Source organism: Gracilinanus agilis, chromosome 2 (genome assembly GCF_016433145.1).
Source record: "Gracilinanus agilis isolate LMUSP501 chromosome 2, AgileGrace, whole genome shotgun sequence".
NCBI classification, from domain to species: domain Eukaryota; kingdom Metazoa; phylum Chordata; class Mammalia; order Didelphimorphia; family Didelphidae; genus Gracilinanus; species Gracilinanus agilis.
Window position 1 is genome coordinate 383,776,611 of NC_058131.1, and position 20,435 is coordinate 383,797,045.

The following is a 20,435-nucleotide window of genomic DNA, read 5'->3' on the forward strand; positions in this document are numbered from 1 at the left end:
ATACTAGTTTATCCTCACAACAACCCTGGGAGCTAGATGCCATCATTATCCCTATTTGACAGTTGAGGAAACTGAGGGAGACAGAGATAAAGGGGTCCTCTCATGTCACTGAGGCAGTATGAAATAATATAAAGAAGTATTTAGAGCCAGGAAGATGGAGTTAAAAATCCCAGCTCTTTAACCCAATTGTTGCTTACAGAGAGATAGCCTGAATTACAATTGGATTTAGGAGCAGTTAAGAAGTGTCTGGGATGAGATTTTAACTTAGGTCTTCCTAATTCCAGACCCAGAACTATTCACTGACTCATCTAACTGCCTCTAAAAAGAGAGAGCTGAGCTCTTACCCCTGGTATAAACTAACTTATGACACCAGACACATCATTTAACTTCTCACTGCCCCAAGCAACTCCCCAAGATGGGTTTCAGAGTAGTTGCTGATGGGCTTTGGTAGAGAAAAATACTCATTAAGAGTTTCCTACATCAATAAAATCATGGGTCTGGACCCAAACCCCAAACTCCATGACTCTGGCCATCCTTTGCTGCATGTGCTATATTTATGCACGTCTCTGTACTAGTCTGCTTTCCCTTGCCTGGAAAACTCTCCTTCCACTCTATTTATGTATCTCCTGCCCCCATAGCTACAGTCCTTCCTCCTCATGAAGTCTTTTCTAACTTATTTAGCTCATATGGAGCTCCTTCTGGTTAAGTCTCAGCCTCCTCATCTGTAAGGGAAGAGGACTGGCTGAGGGGATTGTTAAAGTCCCTTCAAGCTCAACCCCCATGATCCTGTGGTCTTTCTTAGAACTCCTTTTATGCTACTAGTCAGTACCACAGAGTTTAAAACATGTTCTTTAATTATGTTGTTTGTCTCTAACTAGACTGAAAGTTTCTCAACTTCTGGGAACATATTTTGTACTTCCCTAGTTCAAATCAGACACTTATTAGCTATGCAACCCGTGGCAAGTCACTTAAGCACTGTTTGCCTTAGTTTCCTCATCTGTAAAATGGGAATAATAATAGCATCTACTTCCCAGACTTACTGAGAGGATCAAATGAGTTAATATCTGTAAAGTGCTTGTTGAACAGTGCCAACATATTATAGGTACTGAAGAACTTGTTCCCTTCCCTTCCCTTGTCTCTCCCACAATGCCTAGCACAGGCCTGTTCACACCATCCAAGTTCCTTTGGTTGCTCTTCCCAGAAGGCAATCAATCTGCTTAGTATCTTCTTGGAGGAGAAACATCAGCAGAGTTTAACACATTTTTTGAGCTGGGCTGATGAAGAGTTTTAAAGAAAATGAGAAAATATAGTGGTAAAGACTTTAAATATCATGAAATATATTCTCTTTTTTACCTTTCCAGTTTTATTGCATACAATCCCATTTTTAATTGGGTTCATTTAAATAATTAATTAAGAATATTGTGAAATATATTCTTGTATTCCTTATTTCAAGATTCTATAAGTTTGCCTTTAGTTTCTCCACTATTCAGAATCTATGCTTCAAGCAGGAGTGGCCCAGGTAATATTTCTGTTACTCTCTGCTAGGAAAGATCAGGTATCACTCTGGAGGAGACTCAGGAGATTATAAACTCCAGGTTAGAGATTATACTTTCCATTAACTTTGTTTTTCTCTTCCCCGATCTTCTTCCTCCCTTCCAGCCCTCCTATACACATCACACATTTCAGACTTGCCTTTGGCTGAGGTGTGGATCTTTAACAGCCTGGCATATCGTTAGAATGGAAGCATTCCATGACTAGAGCTTTTCTCAGGCTGCTGATGTGGGTTAAGGGAGGGTGGAGAGAATGTCTGGGGATGGGAGGTAGAGGGAGGATTCTCTTCTTCCCCACATTGATCTTGCAGTATGCTCAAAGCTTTTGGAGTACTCAGTCCATCAGCATGTCTGTGCATCTCTCCCTTCCCTCTGTCTGGCACATTCTTCCAGGGGTTTGGGAGTGAGAAAAATCAGCTTTGCCACAGGGACGTGGGCTGTATTCTCTGGGGAATGGACCAACCCTTCTCCAAAAATATCTACAGCAGAGGCACTATTCTCCCCAGTAAAAACTGAATTTGTTGCCAAGGACAGGAATCCATAACTCCTCTTTCACATACTGTACCTTAAGATGGCTTTGGTGAAAACAGAAAGAGTGTATGTTCCTGGTGTCCTGGAGTCTCTCACCATGAAGGCTCCCTCTTTGCCCTGCAAAAATTACCAGAGAAATAGAGATTAGTCATCAATCACTGGAAATCAATGGGCCTCACATGCAGTCTTGCTTTCAGTCACTCTGGAGAAGTCACAGCTCTCATGACACCTAGGGCAATGCTTGAAGCAGGGAATTGTGGCTCCACACTGGTATAACACAGAGGCAAAATACTAGTAGTTTGCATTGATGGAGGATTTTGAAGTCTATAAAATATATATATTTTATCTCATTTGATCCACACCACTACCCTGCAAAATAAATAGTACATGCTAGAAAGAACCCTTAAAGATCTTCTAATCCAATCCATCACTCCTTCCTTTAGCCTCTGCTTCTCATCCAGAACCCTTTTGGGTTGTTAAGTAGAAGATGTGCCCCAACTCAGAGAGCCCTTCCTATCTGGCTTCCTCTCTTCCCTTTCCTCAGTGCCCAGTGCCCAACTAAGTTACTAGTTGTGTAAGGGTTAAATTAAGGAATTTGACAAAGTGAGGAGAGTAATTTAACAGAAAATTTGTTTAATTTAAGAAAGAAGTACAGATAGAAAGATAGAAAAGAGGAAAGAAATTATTAATCTTATACTTTGTAAACATATCTAAAATTCCTAATAACTTCCTAAAATTTCCTAAAACTATCTCTGTCTTCTCAGAACAGGTTCTTCTGCCTGACACCAGGCCTACTCTGTCTATAAAATGTTCATTAACTACCTAACTCCCTAAAATATTGGACAGCCACCACTCACTCACTCCTTCAATCAGTTTTCTACAGCAGCCCAACTGTCAGTAGTCAACTGCCAGCAGATCCCTGCCTCAGAGACAGACCTCCTGCTCTCTGGAGATCCCAGAGGCAAAAGACCCCCAACTGTCAGGGGCTGCTTCCTTATCTCTTCACTGACCAACTGACCCGCATAATTTCCGGTCAGAAGACTGGCTACTTCCTCTCCTCAGGTCTCCCTGGTAACAGAATCTTCAGCTCTGACTCACTCACTCCTGTCAGTTCTGATCTACTTAGAAATCTTGCTCTCTAGCCTCTTAAGAAGACAGAGGGAGAGATTAAGAAAATCCTTTTAACAGTTGGATCAAACAGAAATCACCAATTCTCTTCCTTCTTAGTGTGATGGAGGACCACCAGACCTTATTATCATCTGCCCCTCTACTAATCCCTAAACCCTGGGCACTGTCATCTGACTTATGGGTTTAACCTAAGAACTTCCTGGGCCTTCTCATTTGCCATTCTGGTGTGCTCTTAAGACTTCCAGGTCTTTCTGTCTGCCCCCCCCATTTGTTGTCTCCCCAAATTCGTCAGCCCCTGGAGAGCAGGGACTGTCTTACTTTTTTCTGTGTCTGAATTCACAATGCTTGCTACATAGTAAATACTGATAAATAATTTTTATTGATCCTTTTTCATATAGGGAAAATGAGGCTATGAAAAGTTAAATGACTTACTCCAAATCATAAGACTAATACTACAACGTACATTTTTATAGGATTTTAAAGTTACAAAGCACTTGTCAAGCATCATCTCATTTAAGCCTCACAATGACTCTGTGAAGTAGGTGTTACTAGTATTTTTATCCCCATTTTACACATAAAGAAACTGAGGCTCAGAGATTTGCTCAAGTCTTCCTCAATCTAATTAAAATTCTCATTATTTCTCTGTAAGTAACTAGTCAGTCAAAGAACTGTCTCAGAAAGTAGGAATAATGATGATAACATTAATAATAACTAGCATTTACATAGCACTTAGATGTTTACAAAGTGCTTTATAAATATTAAATCATTTTATCCTCATTCTGAGAGGAAGGTGCTCTTATTACCCTCAATTAACAGGTTCGGAAACTGAGGCAGCCAGAAGTCTGAGATAGATTTGAACTTGGGTCTTCCTGACTCCAAATTTAGTTCTCTATCCTCTCTACCACTTATCTGCCTGGACAGTTGGGAAAAACTTCATAGGTAAACATCGCACATTACAAAATTTCTAGTGGAATATTCTTATTAAGAGGCAGCATGGTATAGAGCTTGATTTGGAGGTGATTTGGAGGTTTTCTTAATTTAGAATCTTTGAATTTTTTTTAAAAATTTGATAGCTATTTCAATATTTCAAATTGCCTTCCTTTGAGACTCTATTTGTTCTATTTTGTGCATTTAAAAACATTATTCTGAGAAGGGATCCAGAGATTCCAAAGGGGACAATAATAAAACAAAAGGTAAGAGTAAAGAGTACTGAATTTGAACTCAAGGTGAGTCATGGCTAAGATGCCTACTATTTTTTTCATGCATTTATGCATAAACTCAGGAAAATAACTTTCTCTGAAACTCAGTTTTCTTTCTTATCTATTTTAAGTGGGTATAAATTTGCATTATGTACCTCACAGGACCTTGTGAAGAAAGTACTATAGAAACATGAGTAACCACTGTCTTCCTGGGATGGTCAGCCTTTCACCATTTTATCAGATGCAGTCATAGATGACAAGCTTATCATTTTTAAGTAGCACAAAGTTGGGAGAGGTAGCTAGCTCTAATAGAATGGATACTATATTAAGACACCAAAAAGAGTATCACAAGTTGTGGAATGAATCTAAAGAGATGAGATTTAATAGTTAAAATATAGAATTCTACATTTGGGTTCCAGAGATCTACTTAAATATAAGATAAAGAAGTTGTAGCTATGAAATGGTTTTTGTGAAAAAAATCTAGGGATTTTGTTATTGTTGATGTTGAATTGTTTTTAAGTTGTGTCAGACTCTTTATGACCCCATTTGGGGTTTTCTTGGCAGAGATACTGGAGTGGTTTGCCATTTCCTTCTCCAGTTCATTTTATAGATGAAGAAATGAGGCAAACTGGGTTAAATGATTTACCCAGGGTGACACAACTAGTATGTGCCTGAGGCCATATTTGAACTCAGGAAGATGAATTTTCCTGACTCCAGGACTGGCACTCTATATCCACTGTGCCACCTATCTGTCCACTAAAATTTTGAGATTTTAGTGAATTGAAAATTCAAAATATAAGTACTATCTTAAGTTGTACTTAAGGAGACTGTCCAGAATAAGGAAGATAAGAGGAAGATGGACTTTGGCCCAAGTAGACCACATTTAAAATTCTTTTCTGGAATGCCATAATTTGGAAAAGATCAACAAGCTAAAGTTTGTCCAAAGTAAGGGACTTATCATGGCAAGGTCACTGGAAGCCATGCCATATAAGAACTAGTTGAAGGAAATGGGGATGTTTATAATAAAGAAAAGAAAAGAGAGAGGTATTGTGTTTATTAAAGGTTCTTAGCCTTTTTAGGATTTTTAGGATTAAAAAGGAAACAATTTTTATTGAAATGCAATTATTAAAATAGGGGAAAAAAACCTTCCAAGTCTTAAGATTCCAGTTTAAAAATCTTTGCCCTGGAAGGATGGGCAAGGAGCAAGGAGAAATAGTAACAGAAATGTAGATGTCAGCTCCATGTAAGGAAAAACTTCCTAACAATTTGAGTCCTGTCAAATAAAATGGGCCAACTTAGGAAGGAAAAGGTTCCCCATTACTTAGAATTTTCGAGTGAAGTCTGGATGTTTTTTTGTTGGGAAGGTGGTAGAAGAAACTCTTGTCCAGATCTGTTTTGGGCTGCATGGCCACTGAGGTCCCTTATAATTCTGGGATTCTCAGTGATTCTACGCAAATCATACTTATGCTGATTTTCACTTTTTATCTGATAGTGCCATATTGTGGTTTGTTCTTGGGGAAATTTCATAATTCTCTGGAAGAGAGTATTACACTTTAAAACCTAGCACTGGTGTAAACCTCAGTGTAAATAGGCAGTTAGGTGGCATAGTAGATAGAATGAGCTGGAAGTCAATAAGAGACCTGAGTTCAAATCCAGCCTTAGATACTTACTAGTTGTGTAACCCTGGCCAAGTCACTTAACCTCAGTTTTCTCAACTGTAAAGTAAGAATAAAAATAACACCTTACTGGGTGAAGGTGAGGAATAAATGAGATAATATTTGTAAAAGTGCCTGGCACATAGTAGGCCCTTCCCCAAATGGTTTCATCAGATCCTTTCTTTAGAGTAGGCTTTGATAGTGAATTTAGAAGGATTGTCAGAGCAGTTTCAGCTTTTGCTGCTACTTAAAAGTACTTTTTGCTACTACTTTAAGCCACCATCTTGGCTCTGTGCCAGGCTTTGATAATGGAAAAGGTGGAAGAGAGTGAAGACTATGGATTTCAGGTTGGGGAGAGAGGAAGAACCCAAAATTTACTTTCTTCAAAATTTTGTCTAGGGTCAGTTCTTCTCCCAGCTAAATCATATCCTTTTGGACTGCTGAGAGCAGTGCTTTGTACTTGAACAACTCCTGGTTGTTGCTCTGAGCAAGATCCAGTCTTAAAGACAGGAAATGTTGGCCAAGGTATAAGTGGAAAACAGAGCCACAGTTCTAGGGAAGAGGAGAGAGCCAACCTATGACAAACCCACATACTTCCTGCAAGGGGTTCAGAAGAAGTCTAAACCTCCCAGATTTCATGGCCTCAAAAGAATCCTCATTCAGGACTGCCACTTGTATATTAAATCAGATTAATTAATCCTGACTCTTACTTAATAAAGAAATTCTGCTACAATGCCTCACACTCTTATGGTCATCCAGTGTCTGTTTGAAATATTTTAGATATGAAGAACCCAGTTTCACTAGTCAGCCTTAGTGGGCAGCTCCAATTGAGAGGAAGTTCTATTTGTTAGGGCAAAATTACTCCAACCCTCTCTACCCTCCTCTCCAGCTTCTACCCATTGATTCTAATTCTCCTTTCTGGAGTCAGCTACTACCAATTTCCCTCCATTAGGGATATATATTGAAAGAGATGGGGAGAAGCAAATTCATGTTCTTCTTCAACACCTGTTACCATATTAGTCTGGAATGACTGAGTTTGAATCTCATTTCTGCCATTTACTACCTGTGTGACATTGGTTAAGACTCTTTGGGTCTCAGCTTCCTCATTTGTAAAGTCTATTTTCAGTTCTTTGGTTCTAGGATCCATGTCAAACTACGTAGAACCTTACCTTTCAAAGTTAATAATTTCTTTCACTATTTTTCCTCAGTCTAGGAAAAAACAGCTGTGTTTGAGGGATAGATAGATAGACAGATAGATAGATAGATAGATAGACAGACAGACAGATAGATCTAGGTGGACAGATGGACAGATAGAGAGATAGACAAACAGATAAATAAACAGAGAGAGATACATACTTTTCACTGTCCTTTGGATTTGAAGATGACTTTATTATTATTGAGGATGGGTATGATTGAAAAGACTGATCTATATTTTTCCCTTCCCCTAGTTCAGCAATTAAATACTGTATTCTCTGTATGTGCCCCTTTCATTCTTCTAGAGAAATCACTATGACTACTTCTTAGGAATTGCAATAGCTCCAAAAAAAAAAAAAAAAGAAGAGGCACAATTTTAAAGATACACAAATCTCCATCCCAAATGTTCATACAGGCTATTTGTGCCCAACCTGTGGTAGAGTTTCCAAGATCTCACTGGTCTGATCAGCCACAATCAGACACACTGTACATTGACCTCGATGTAGTGATGTCATTTTGGTCCTCTTCAAGCAGGAAGGACAACAACCACAATTGGCTCAGAACTTGCTACCAATCACTCTTTCAGCAAGTCTTACTAGGTCCTTACTGAATGAATATAACTGGACCTATCTGTACTAAATGTTCTATAAAGTAAAAAAAAAAAAAGAAAAGAAATAAAAGATCTAATCTCTGGTATTATTAGACAGTCTATTTTAGGAAATATTAAATATTAATTAATTAAAGATTGTAAATATACCCAGACAGCAAATAAACTGAGATCAATTACAATGAAGCACTTTCTTTTTAAGATGGAACATATTGGTTCAATTTCCATTAAAAAATGGTTGCTAGGGGCAGCTGGGTAGCTCAGTGGATTGAGAGTCAGGCCTAGAGACAGGAGGTCCTAGGTTCAAATCCGGCCTCAGACACTTCCCAGCTGTGTGACCCTGGGCAAGTCACTTGACCCCCATTGCCCACCCTTACCACTCTTCTACCAAGGAGCCAATACACAGAAGTTAAGGGTTTAAAATAAAAACAAATAAATAAAAAGTAAAAAAAAAAATGGTTGCTAATCTCAAAATGGGATGGCTGAAGTTTTCCTCTGCATCCTTTATGGACACTTAAAAAGTTATATTAAATTTAAAATAAAAAAATAATTTATTAAAAATTAGCAATAGTCCAAAAGGCTTTAAAAGACTGCCTGTCCTTTGATCTAGCCATACTACTGTTGGTTTTATACAAAGAGATCATAAGGAAAAATACTTGTACAAAAATATTTATAGCTGCGCTCTTTGTGGTGGCAAAAAAACTGAAAAATGAGGGAATGCCCTACAATTGGAGAAGGCGGAACAAATTGTGGTATCTGTTGGTGATGGAATACTATTGTGCTCAAAGGAATAATGAACTGGAGGAATTCCATGTGAACTGGAAAGACCTCCAGGAATTGATGCAGAGTGAAAGGAGCAGAGCCAGAAGAACATTGTACACAGAGACTGATGCACTATGGTAAAATCGAATGTAATGGACTTCTGTACCAGCAGCAATGCAATGATCCAGGACAGTTATGAGGCACTTATGAGAAAGAACACTATCCACATCCAGAGAAAGAACTGTGGGAGTAGAAACACAGAAGAAAAACAACTGCTTGGTCACATGGGTTGATGGGGACATGATTGGGGATGCAGACTCTAAATGATTACCCTAATGCAAATATTAATAATATGGAAATAGGTCTTGATCAATGACGTATGTAAAACCCAGTGAAAGTGCTTGTTGGCTACAGGAGGGGGTGGGAGGAGGGGAGGGAAAGAACATGGATCATGTAACTATGGAAAAATATTCTTAATCAATTAATTAAATAAAAATTTTCAAATAAAAAATTATCAATAGTACTAATACTTTTTCTTCTAAAAAAGATTCACATTTATATGGTAGTTACATGTTTGCAAAGTGCTATTCCCATTTTATAGATGAGTAAACTGAGGTTCAGGAACCTCAGATTTAGGGAGGTAGTTTGGTGCAGAGGAAATAATACTGGCTTTGGAGTCAGAGGATCTGTATTCAAATATCATCCTTGCTACTTGCTACCTGTGCTACTTTGGGCAATGGGGACTGTTATTACATTGAGATGAAATCAGCCTCTCTATAACTCTATAACTTCTCCTCATTACTCTGCCCTTTGGGACTGGTTAAGCAGAACAAGCAGAATGGTTCCCTCCATATGATAGCCCTTTAAATACTAGGTTAGACATGATAAAGCTGCCTTCTTTTCTCTAGGCTAAACACACTCAGTCCTTTCAGCAGATCCTCACAGTTCAGTTTTGTTACTAATTTTGTCTTTCTCCTAATTAGCTCTAATTAGTGAGGTTTCACTATGGCATAAATTGTGGATACAGATTCTGAGCACATGGGACATAAAGGAAGGATTAGGTCTCTTTCCTCCTATTCAAAAGCTCAGCTTAAGTTCTGGCCTTTCTCTTTGAAACCTTTCAAAACTATCCCAGTCTGCCTTCATGCTTTCCTTCTCTGAATTTTTATAATTAAAAGTATAGTTAAAAGAATCTTATTGTTTATATCTGAGGTTCTCAGAGTTTTTAGTTTTAGGACCCTGAAGAGCTTTTATTTATATGAATTATATCCATTGTTACTTATACTGAAATGAAAACATCTTGGTATTATTATGAAAATAGTTTTGACCTCTAAAAGATCTTAGGTATACTCAGGGGTCAGTGGGCCACTGTTCTATATACCATATAGTCATATAATTTTAAATATTAGGAATTTTCCTTTCCCTTCCTTTCTCTTTCCTTTTCCTCTATTTCCCCCCTCCTCTGCCTTCCCTTCCCCTTTTCTTTTCCCTGACCCCTTTCTTCTTCCCTTCTCCCTTCACTAGCTGATATTCCCAGAACTCTTTACATAGAGTTTTGAGCTATTCCCATTGTTGTCTGAAGACAGTAGTAGTTTCAGTGCTGATTGGAAAAACATTCCAACTTCCCTCCTTTTCCTTCACCACCTAGGGGGCACATACTTCTGCAGTTCTGGACCAGGATCCTTATAATCATCCTTAAAAGTTATTTGATTCTAGTGAGGAACCATGGAATGCTGGAGTGATAAATTGCCATAGAGGTCATCTAATAATGATAGTTAGCATTTATATAGTGGTTTAAAATTTGCCAAATGCTTTATGAATATCTCACTCTATCCTCATAGCATCCCTGGTGTGTGGGGGGAACAGATGCTATTATTATCTCCATTTTATGGAAGAAGAAACTGAATAAACAGTGGTTAAGTGTTGTGACCAGGGCCGCACAGCTAATGTCTTGGAGCAGGAATTGAACTCAGGTCTTTCTGACTCCAATTCATGCTTTACTCACTGCATCAGTTCACCTGGCTGTCTCTAGTCTGATCTCTTCATTTTACAGATGAAGAAACTAAGTCCCAGAGATGAAGTATGTTCGGTGTTACATAATAAGCAACAGAATCAGGATTTGAATTCAATCCCTCTGATTCCAAATCCATTATTCTTTTCACTATACCACTGCCTCAGAATAGTTAATATCTCCTGACCGTCTTGCTCTAGTGACTATCCCGAATTCTCTCTCAATAGCCTAAAACCAATCAGTGTTTCTTCACTGGGCTCTCAGCCAGGATTTGAGAAATAACCACTTAGATGTGGCTATAGCTAGGTGGCTGTCAGAAAAGAGTCAGTGACACAGCAACATTATTTGTGGCTCACTCTGGTGCAATTGCAGTTAGTAAGGGCCATCAGGGCCATAATGATGGGTCACTGATCCATGCCATTGCAACCCAGAAGGCCAGCCCCGTAGGTTTTTATAAAATCATAAAGTTAGTTGAAAGGAACCTCAGAAACCTCCCAGGCTACTCTCTCCATTTTACACTCAAGGAAACTGAGAATCCTGAACATTAAGTGACTTACCCAGTCACACAGGTAGTAAGCAACAACAGGGAGATTTGAACCTACATCCTATGGTTACATGGCCAATGCTCTCTTTCCACCATAGCATGGAAGCACAGATTCTACTTGCCTTGAATGGAAGAGATTGCATTAATCCAGGCTATCAATCTGTCCCTTTCAAGTCAAACACAAAGCAGAAGGAAATCAAGCCCCCTTTTTTGCCCAAGTCCAAAGCCGCCGTCTCTCAACTTACCTCATCTAAAAGGAGCTTTTCAGCTTTGTCTCGACTGATGCTCTTGTTGTACCACCTGAAAGTAGTTTAAAAAGTTCTTATCATCTGAGTTATGAAAAATTTAGCTATATGATCATAAAGAAGTATCAAGGCAAAAAAATATGTTCTTATTTTTTTCATAAATTTTCCAAACACACCAGATAAAATATATAATACCTTCACATATAATACAATATTTAATTTGTCTTGAGTTACTTTTCATTTCAAAACACAGTAGGTGGTTATATGTGGGATGATTCCTGGTGCTGCTCAAAACATTAATGCAAATTAAATGGCTATAAAATAGCCTTTTAAAATTGCAATAACAATATTTTTTACTTAGAGACTCAGGCTTACTCTACCAAAGACTCAAATACTGAGAAAAAAATATTTTTTTATGTCTTAGTATGGCCTTTTAAAGAGCAACAACCAAAATGAGAAAACAGGTGAGTGGGGGATGGAAGTAGAGTAGAATTTCTAGCTATGAAAGCACAGCAGGGGATTGGGGCAGCAAGGTGGCTTAGTACATAGAGCACCAGGCTTGGAGGTGGGAGGTCCTGGGTTCAGCCAAGGCAAATTGACAGTCTGAATGTGGCTTTCAATAAAGCATGGTGGAATTGGTGGATTCTCTGAAGACTGAATCTCAATATTTGGTGCAGCTTACTGGCTACCAAGTCACTGAAACCACCATGGTATCTTTTTTCATAAAAAATTATCTGTTCAGGGGCAGCTGGGTAGCTCAGTGGAATGAGAGCCAGGCCTAGAGACGGGAGGTCCTAGGTTCAAATCCGGCCTCAGACACTTCCCAGCTGTGTGACCCTGGGCAAGTCACTTGACCCCCATTGCCTACCCTTATCAATCTTCCACCTATAAGTCAATACACAGAAGTTAAGGTTTTAAAATTAAAAAAAAAATTATCTGTTCATTTAATACATAATAACACAGATGCTGCCCAGCTGTGTGATTCTGGGCAGGTCACTTAACTCCATTTGCATAGCCCTTGCCTTAGAGTTGTTTGGACAGGAAGATACAGGTTTAAAAAAAAAGAAAGAAAGAAAACAAAGATGGGAGAGACAACAGAGGTAGTGGATAGAGAGTCAGACTGGGAATCAGGAAACCCTGGATTCAAGTCTCATCTCTGAAATATACTGGCTCTGTGGCCCAGGTCAAGTCACTTAATCTCCCAGTGTTTTCAGGGAACTCTTTAAGATGATAAATTGAAGGACAGGAGTTAATTTGCTTTGGTAGAAGGAGCTTATATCACTGAGAGTTCCCTCTACCAATGAAATTACCAGTCTGCACCAAAAATGAAAATAAAACAAAACAGCTGATTCACCCTCAAGTTTGTTCTCTTGAGTAAGCTATTGGTGACAGGGAACCAAGGAACTGGGGTAGGAATTGCTACTTAAATAGAATATTTCATAGTCATTAGGAACATTAAAAAGGAAGAAATTCTGTTTTCAAAGAACTTATACATTGGAGTCTGCATGGGATTTGCATGATTACAGCCGTCAAATAAGTACCAAGTCTAAATGCTTAGGCTAAAAAAAACCCTCTAAAAACCCCAAACTGGTTCAAGCCAATTTGATAGTTTGAATGTGGCTTTCAGCAAAGCACGTAGGGTTCTGTGAAGATTGACTCTCAGTATTTGGTGCAGTTTACTCACCACCAAGTCACTGATACCATCGTGGTGTCTTTTCCCATAAAAAGCTGCCTGTTTTTAAAAATTCATAATAAATCTGTAGAAACAGATCCTGCCAACACAAGGTCAAGCATGAGGTTGAAAGGACATGTGGGTATTTCTAAGTCCTTGGATGTTTGTCCTTGTACAGGCATAACACTCTAGTGACTGATGGAACTTCTCACTTTTCATTAAGATAATTTTGATCATGGCCAAAGAGTTAAGTAATAGGCTGACAGGATTTAGAATTGGAACTACTAGCCTCAACCTCATCAGACTTCCCATAGGTATTCAGTGGCAAATAGAATTTTATTACTTTGGTAAATTATGCAAATGCTTTCTCTCCTTGTGCTCCATATATCCTTGTAGCTGATGATCCAAATAGTTTTGTTGGTAGAGGATGTTTCTTTCTCCTCTCTCTTTCTCTCCCTTTGTCTCTCTCTTCTCTCTGTCTCTGTCTGTCTTTCACTCTCTTTCTCTTTCTCCTCTCTCTCTTTCTTTCTCTGTCTCTTTCCTTCTCTGTTTCTCTTCTCTCTGTCTCTTTCTCTCTCTATGCCTCTGTGTCTGTCTTTGACACACACACACACAGCCAGCCAGTATAATAATAGGTCCAAGGGCAAGAGATTCTTGAGGAAATGATCCCCATATTTTCTCATTACTATGCTTCTTTGCTCTTGCTATCAGAATTTCAGCAACAAATAACATCCATATCTGGGTTGTCAAGAGCCATAATGATTTAATAGCAGTTCTCATTAGGCTGTATTCTACTGACTTGTCCCTCTTCCAGAAGACAAGCACTTTGTTCCCCTGCAACTGTGTATTGTAAAACATTCAGCTGAGGATGGTGGGGGGAGGTGGTCAAAGCTTCTCCTGAATTGCTATCCATGTTCAGTCTTTGAAACGGTAGTTAGGAAAGAACACTCTTGCTATCTCTTCCACAATCCAGGGACACTACATACAAATAATCTTTCACTTTGAAAACACTGCAGGGGCAGATAAGTAGCACAATGGATAGAGTGTCAGGCCTGGATTGGGAGGACCTGGGTTCAAATGTAGCCTCAAAGAGGTCCTAGCTGTGTGACCTTGGGCAAGTCACTTAATCTAGATTGCCTAACCTTGCTGCTCTGGTGTCTTAGAATTGATACTGACAGAAAGAAAGGGTTATAAAATAAATTTTTTTTTTTTACGAGAAAAGAAAATTAAGCACTGCCTGGGGACTACCTGAAATCTGAGTTATGTCAAGTATCTGTTTTTTAATGGAATTTTTTTCTCTCATTTTCTTCTCTTCTTTTCAAAGGCAAACAATAATTCTGACCCATCCAACATTTCCTCTTCCCTTTATGTGGAAACATAGCACTACCCCTTCCCATAAGAAGGGCTTTCTCTTGAATATGAGGAATCTGAGTGGTATCCTTAGACTCTAAGCTTTGGGGAGGAAGAGAGGGGTCTCACGTTTCTCAAGGCTGAATACAGATCAGTCTGAGACATGGAGGGGGAACAGAAATATTTTATACAAGTCAGGGCATGATCTTCTTACACCTTATACTTGCTCTGCCCTGCTCTTCTCTCCCATTACCAGGGCAAAGGGTTGGTCCTGCCTTCTTCCACACAAACCCCTCAGGCTCCTCCTTTGTGGCTTCCACTTCAAAGCAGTCTGTTCATTTAAACTAATTTCACTTAGTTATAAATTTGAGGGTGGGGTGGAAGAACCTAGAGATGGCTCTACCTGCTCTCCCCCCAACAAGCACTTAGGAAGGTTATCGGCACATATCAGATTACAAAATCATGAGAATCAAATAATATCATCTTACTCATATGTTTCCAGGTTATTTGGTGATTTCTCTACTAGGTAACTGCTTGGAACGTATCCTTCATGCCTGTTAAAACATAAGTTGTGGTTAGACAATGACAGAAATGTCTATTCCTGACTAATTTTTGAATCAGAGTCCAATTGTATCCTAAAGATAACCTAGTCACACATATTTTACTCGTGAGGAAGCGGAGAACTAGAGAACAGGATTGATTTGCCTGAGACCATATTGCCCTAACCTTAGGTAGGGTCTCAAACCAAGCCTCTACATCATTATACACAGCCTCTTCCTTCCTTTCCTTGTATACTTACCTGATCAAGAGAGGAAGGGTGAAAATATTGGGATGGGAGGATGACATTTGCAGATTAGCTTCTCCCAAAAGGTAGAGGGAACTATGGTGGGATGAGCCCTGGCCCTTGAAACTTTCTACATCTCCAAGCTTAGACAACCTCAGCTTAGAAGAGATCAGAAATGGGGTGATAGGCTCATCCATAAGTAGAGCTGGGATTTCAGGAACTCTGAAAAGGCCCTCTTTCCCCCTAAACTATACTCTCATTTTCTGTCTAATAAACTTGTAATTCCACACACAGAACAGTGTCATCATAGATTCACATCACAGTCTAGAAGAGACCTCAGACGTCATTAAATCTAGCTCATGCCTGAACAGTATTATACCAAAAGAAATTTTTAAAATTCATTGTCTTTGTGAAGGAAAGAAAGGTTTTAGAAAATTGTTTTATTCTATTGATGTTGGCCATGTACACAGCATCCTGCATCTGCACCATGATCAGAAATGGCAAAAATAACAAGATCGAACTGAAGTTAAAAGCAAATGGATTGGTACTGCTAACACCTAAACAAGAATGAATTAGAATTTGATATTTTATTCAAATAGCCCTTCTTCCTGCTCACTGTGAAATTTCCTCTATTGGAAAAAAAAGTTTAATTAATTTCTTTTTTCCTTCTGGAAATATTTTTTGCTATAATTGTTTTTTCCACATCAGTGCCAAAAGTTTGCATTCAGGAAACAGACTTAAAACATAAAAAGTGACTTTCCAACCACAGTTCACAGAAGATATCAGTCAATAATTGTGAACCATGATTCAAAGCTCTCCCCAATCTTGACAGTGAAAAATGAATAAAGATCATCCTGAATCAGAAAAACTCTCCTGGGTGGAGGCGGAATCACCTGACTGTGTGCAGTAGACGGAGAACCATCACATTGGAAAATCTAATAGAAGTTACGTAGCTCTCCCACACTTTCCATGGAGGAGGAAACCAGCTAGGAGGAAGGGAACAAACTTTTATTAAGCCCCTACTATAGGGTAGGCACTGTGCTAAGCACTTACCAAACATTAGCTCATCCTCATAACAAACCTGGGAGGTAGGTGCTATTCTTATCTCTATTTTATAAATGAGAAAATTGAGGCGGAAAGAAGTTAAGTAACTTTCTTAGGGTCACACTAGTAACATAACAAGTACTGAGGCTGGTTGACTGATTAATGTCGCTGCCTCTAGTATCCTTTTCACTGAATGACAGAGACAGAAATAATTATTTTATCCAACCCCAAATTTTACAAATAAGGACCTTGATGGAAATAGGATCTGAGTGATAATATATGTATAACCCAGGAGAATTTCTTGTCAGCTCCAAGAAGGAAAAGTAAAGAGGGGAGGGAGACAACAAGAAAAATTTTATTTAAAAATGGTTTAAAAAAATAACAACAAATAAGGACCCTGAGGCACAGAGAAGGGAAATCATTTATATCATGGCTAGTGGCAGGACCCAGCTTGCCTGACCTATTTGTCAGTGTTTTCTGTTATGACCTACTTTTTCTTTTTTATTAAAAATCTAATTACTTGGCAACATGGATGATTGAAAGAATTTGCCTTTTCATCATGATGCCCGATATTATTACTTAGTCAAAAAATATTTATTACACACTAACTATGTACTAAGCACTGTGCAACCCCTGCCCTCAAGAAACTCCCATTTGAATGGGAGAAACACCATGTAAATAAATAGATCTATTATAGAGCAGCTGGAAAATGATCTCAGAGAGGAAGGTACTCTAGGAGAAAGGTAATCTAGGCCTTCTAGTGAACTGGTGCTCTTTGCAAATAATACTTTCTATCCCATTTATTCAAATAATTGAAGGAAAGATGGTTTTTCAAATTGTTTATTTTTTGCCTAAAATAACCTGCATAACAGCCTCTATTCCTCTAAGTACAAATAGGCTCAACCAGTCTCTCACTCATTCCCCTTTTATCATGGGCCATTCATCCCACTAGACTCAGGAGTGTCAGAATTTAGACAAGACCAGGTCACTAAACGAGTCTTCCTCTGCAAGTTAGCTACAGAGCAAAGCTTTCATTTTGGATCTGTGGTCGGTTACTGAGTCACCAAGTCACATTATTTCTCAAACCAAGGGTTTTGATCTAAGCAGTATATCTGCCTCCCATAAGAGAGGGCTGATAACTTCATATAAGGAGCAGGCTCCTGGCTCATTCATCACTCCCTGGAAATAGTGTTATAATATATAGACAATTATAGGAAACTGAGTCATAGAGAAGTGAAGTGATATACTCAAGATCACAAGGGGTTGCTACCTGAGATTAGAACCCAGGTCCTTTGATTCCAAATCCAACACTCTTTCTACCGGAAGTCTCATTCCTCTACCTTGATTTCCAACTCCCTCCCCAGTCAGGGCAAAGGATACATTGAATTCATTAAAAAAGAAAAAAAGGAAAAAAGGAAAAAGAGAAAGAAAAAAAAAGATGTTTTAAATGTATGTGGTAAAATATATCAGATCTCTGTATAGAAGACTTTGAGTAGATAAGATGGTTTCGTCTTCCTATTGAGGCTTAACTCTTTAGGGGATGACCTTTGCTTTCTTTTCATTTTGTTCAAAAATTGAGAGCAACCTTGTAGGAGGGAAACAAGCATTTATTAAGTGCCTGCCACAGTGCCTGGCCCTGTACTAAGTCTATCACAAATACTATCTCATTTGATCCTCACAACAACCCTGCAAGGTAGCTGCTGTTATTGCCCCCATTTTACAGCCGAGGAGCCTGAGGTAGACAGAGGTTAAGTAACTTGTGTAGGAACATATCGCTAGAAAGTGAGGCTGGATTTGAACTATAGAAGCCCAAAATGTGTTCTTTGGTTTTAAAGAGCTTCCAGTCTACTTAGAGAGACAAACAACATGCATAATTACATCCTAGAAATTTAAATTCTACCAAAGGCAATAAGATATAAGGAAATAAACATTTATTTAGTCTCTACTTAAAGTGCCAAGCGTGGGCAGCTAGGTGATGCAGTGGCCTGGAGTCAGGAAGACCTGAGTTCAAATTTGACCTCCCACTCTGACAAGTCACTAAACCCTGTTTGTCTCAGTTTCCTTATCTGTATAATGAGCTGGAGAAGGAAATGGCAAACCGCTCCGATATCTCTGCCAAGAAAACCCCAAATGGAGTCACAAAGAGTCAGACACAACCGAAACCACCGAATAACAACAATATGTGCAAGGCGCTATGCTAAGTACCTTACAAATATTATTTTACTTGCTTCTCACTACAGTTCTGGGAGGTTGGGGCTATCATCCCCATTTCACGGTTGAGGCATACAGGTTAAGTAACATGTGCAAGGTCAAATGTTTGAGGTCACATTGGAACTTTAGTCTTCCTGACCCCAAACCCAGCACTCTATCCACTATGCCAGGAGTAGCATCAAGTAGAATGGCCAGAACCAGTGCTGATGCTTGTTTGGGCCATAGTTTTGGCACAGCAATTCCTACATTTTACAAGAAAGAAGGAATTAAGTATTAACTTTTCAATAACTATCGAGGAGGGGGACCATGAGTGCAGAATATTATATAACCTGTCAAACATGGAGCTGTGTTGGTTTTGCTTGACCATTTTTCTTGGTTACAAGAAGTTACAAGCTTGGGATGGGGTGGAAATAACTTATATAATCACAGAAGGCATGATTATTATTTTTTTTCCTAAAAAATAGGTTTTCCAGAGTAGGTAAGGGAAGGAGAGGAAAGAAAAGAAAGGAAAAAGAAGAGAAAGAAATCAAGAGGGGAAGGAAAGGAAAGAGAGGGTGAGAGAAAAAGAGAGTAAAGAGAGAAAAAAGAATGGGAGAGAGAAAGGGATGACGGAGGGAAGAGAAAGAAGGAAATAGAAAGAAAAAGAAATAGGAAAAAAGGCAGACAGTGAAGATTATAAGAGAAAGCTCTGTGTCTAAACTGCAAGATCTGGGTTTGAATTCTCTCTCTGAAACTTAAAGCTTTGTGGCCATGGGTAACCTATCAAGTCTTATTCTACCTCAGTTTCCTTATCTATAAAATAAGAATATTCACTTGCACCTCCTATCCAGAAGGCTTGTTGTGAAGAAAGTACCTTACTGACTTTACAACTTATGCTTTTTAAATACTGAGTCAAATCAATAAACATTTATTATGCCTCCACAACGTGCCAGGAATTGTACTGAGTGTTGGGTATATAAAGAAGACAGAAAGTTTCAGTGGAGTGATAAAGTCAGAAGATGGGCTGTAAAGGGTTAAGAAGAGAATAAGAGGAAAGAAAGTGAAGACTTCTATTGTAGACAACCTTCTCAAGGATCTACAGCTACAAAAGGCATGATAGATGTCGGATGATTGTTAGCAGGGATGGAAGGATCAAGTGAGGGGTTTTGGAGGGTGAGGAAGACCCAGCCATGTCTGTAGGCAGTATAGGGAAGGAACCAGGAGACAGAAAGAGATTGAAGATAATTTACAGTGTGGAGATGACAGAAGGGGCAATCTGTTGGGGGAAGACAGGATATAATGGAATCATCTATGCAAGTAGAGGGATTTCATGTTAGACAGGGCTCATAAGCTTATATTGGTATATTTTTGCCTTCCATCCCTGCAGAGTCAAAACATTGGAGTTGGAAGGAACTTTAGAGGGTCTCATATAGTCTACCCCCTCTGCCCCGTACCCCAACAAATGAATCCTACCAGGCACCAGGCAGTGCAGTGGATGGAGTATTGGGCCCAAAGCCATGAGAATCTGAGTTCATATCTGGCCTCAGGCACATACTAGCTGTATGGCCCTGAGTAAGCCCTGTAACCTTTCTTTATCTCAGTTTCCCTAACTGTAAAAGAGAGATGATAATAACACCTACCTCCCAAAGTTGTTGTGAGGATCAAATGAGATAATATTTATAAAAGGTCTTAGCACAGTGACTAGAATGTAATAGGTACTAAATAAATCCTTCTTCCCTTCCTTCTCTATGTTTGCAACAAATAGTAGATTATACTCCATTGAATATATATTTGATGCTGACTTTGCTGAAAAAAGTAGACCTTAAATGACCAGTGCTATCAATTGCAATGCAGGAGAACAGACTTGTGGCACTTGATTTTGGTAACATATCATAGAATATCATGAATATATTTTTTTAAAATTGGCAACAGGATCAGATTTGGCAACAATAACAGAGCCAACTAAAGT

General features: G+C 38.9%; 1 protein-coding gene across 1 annotated transcript in view; it reads right to left on the reverse strand.

Moving 5' to 3' along the window:
• Window positions 1-20,435, reverse strand: part of ITK (IL2 inducible T cell kinase) — an 87,780-nt gene that overhangs the window by 18,059 nt on the left and 49,286 nt on the right. Inside the window, exons 7-9 of the mRNA XM_044661755.1 lie at window positions 14,937-15,002; window positions 11,427-11,481; window positions 2,116-2,198 (exon numbers count right to left, since the gene is read on the reverse strand). Of these exons, the coding sequence (XP_044517690.1) occupies window positions 2,116-2,198; window positions 11,427-11,481; window positions 14,937-15,002 (204 nt within the window). The remainder of the gene's footprint in view (window positions 1-2,115; window positions 2,199-11,426; window positions 11,482-14,936; window positions 15,003-20,435) is intronic.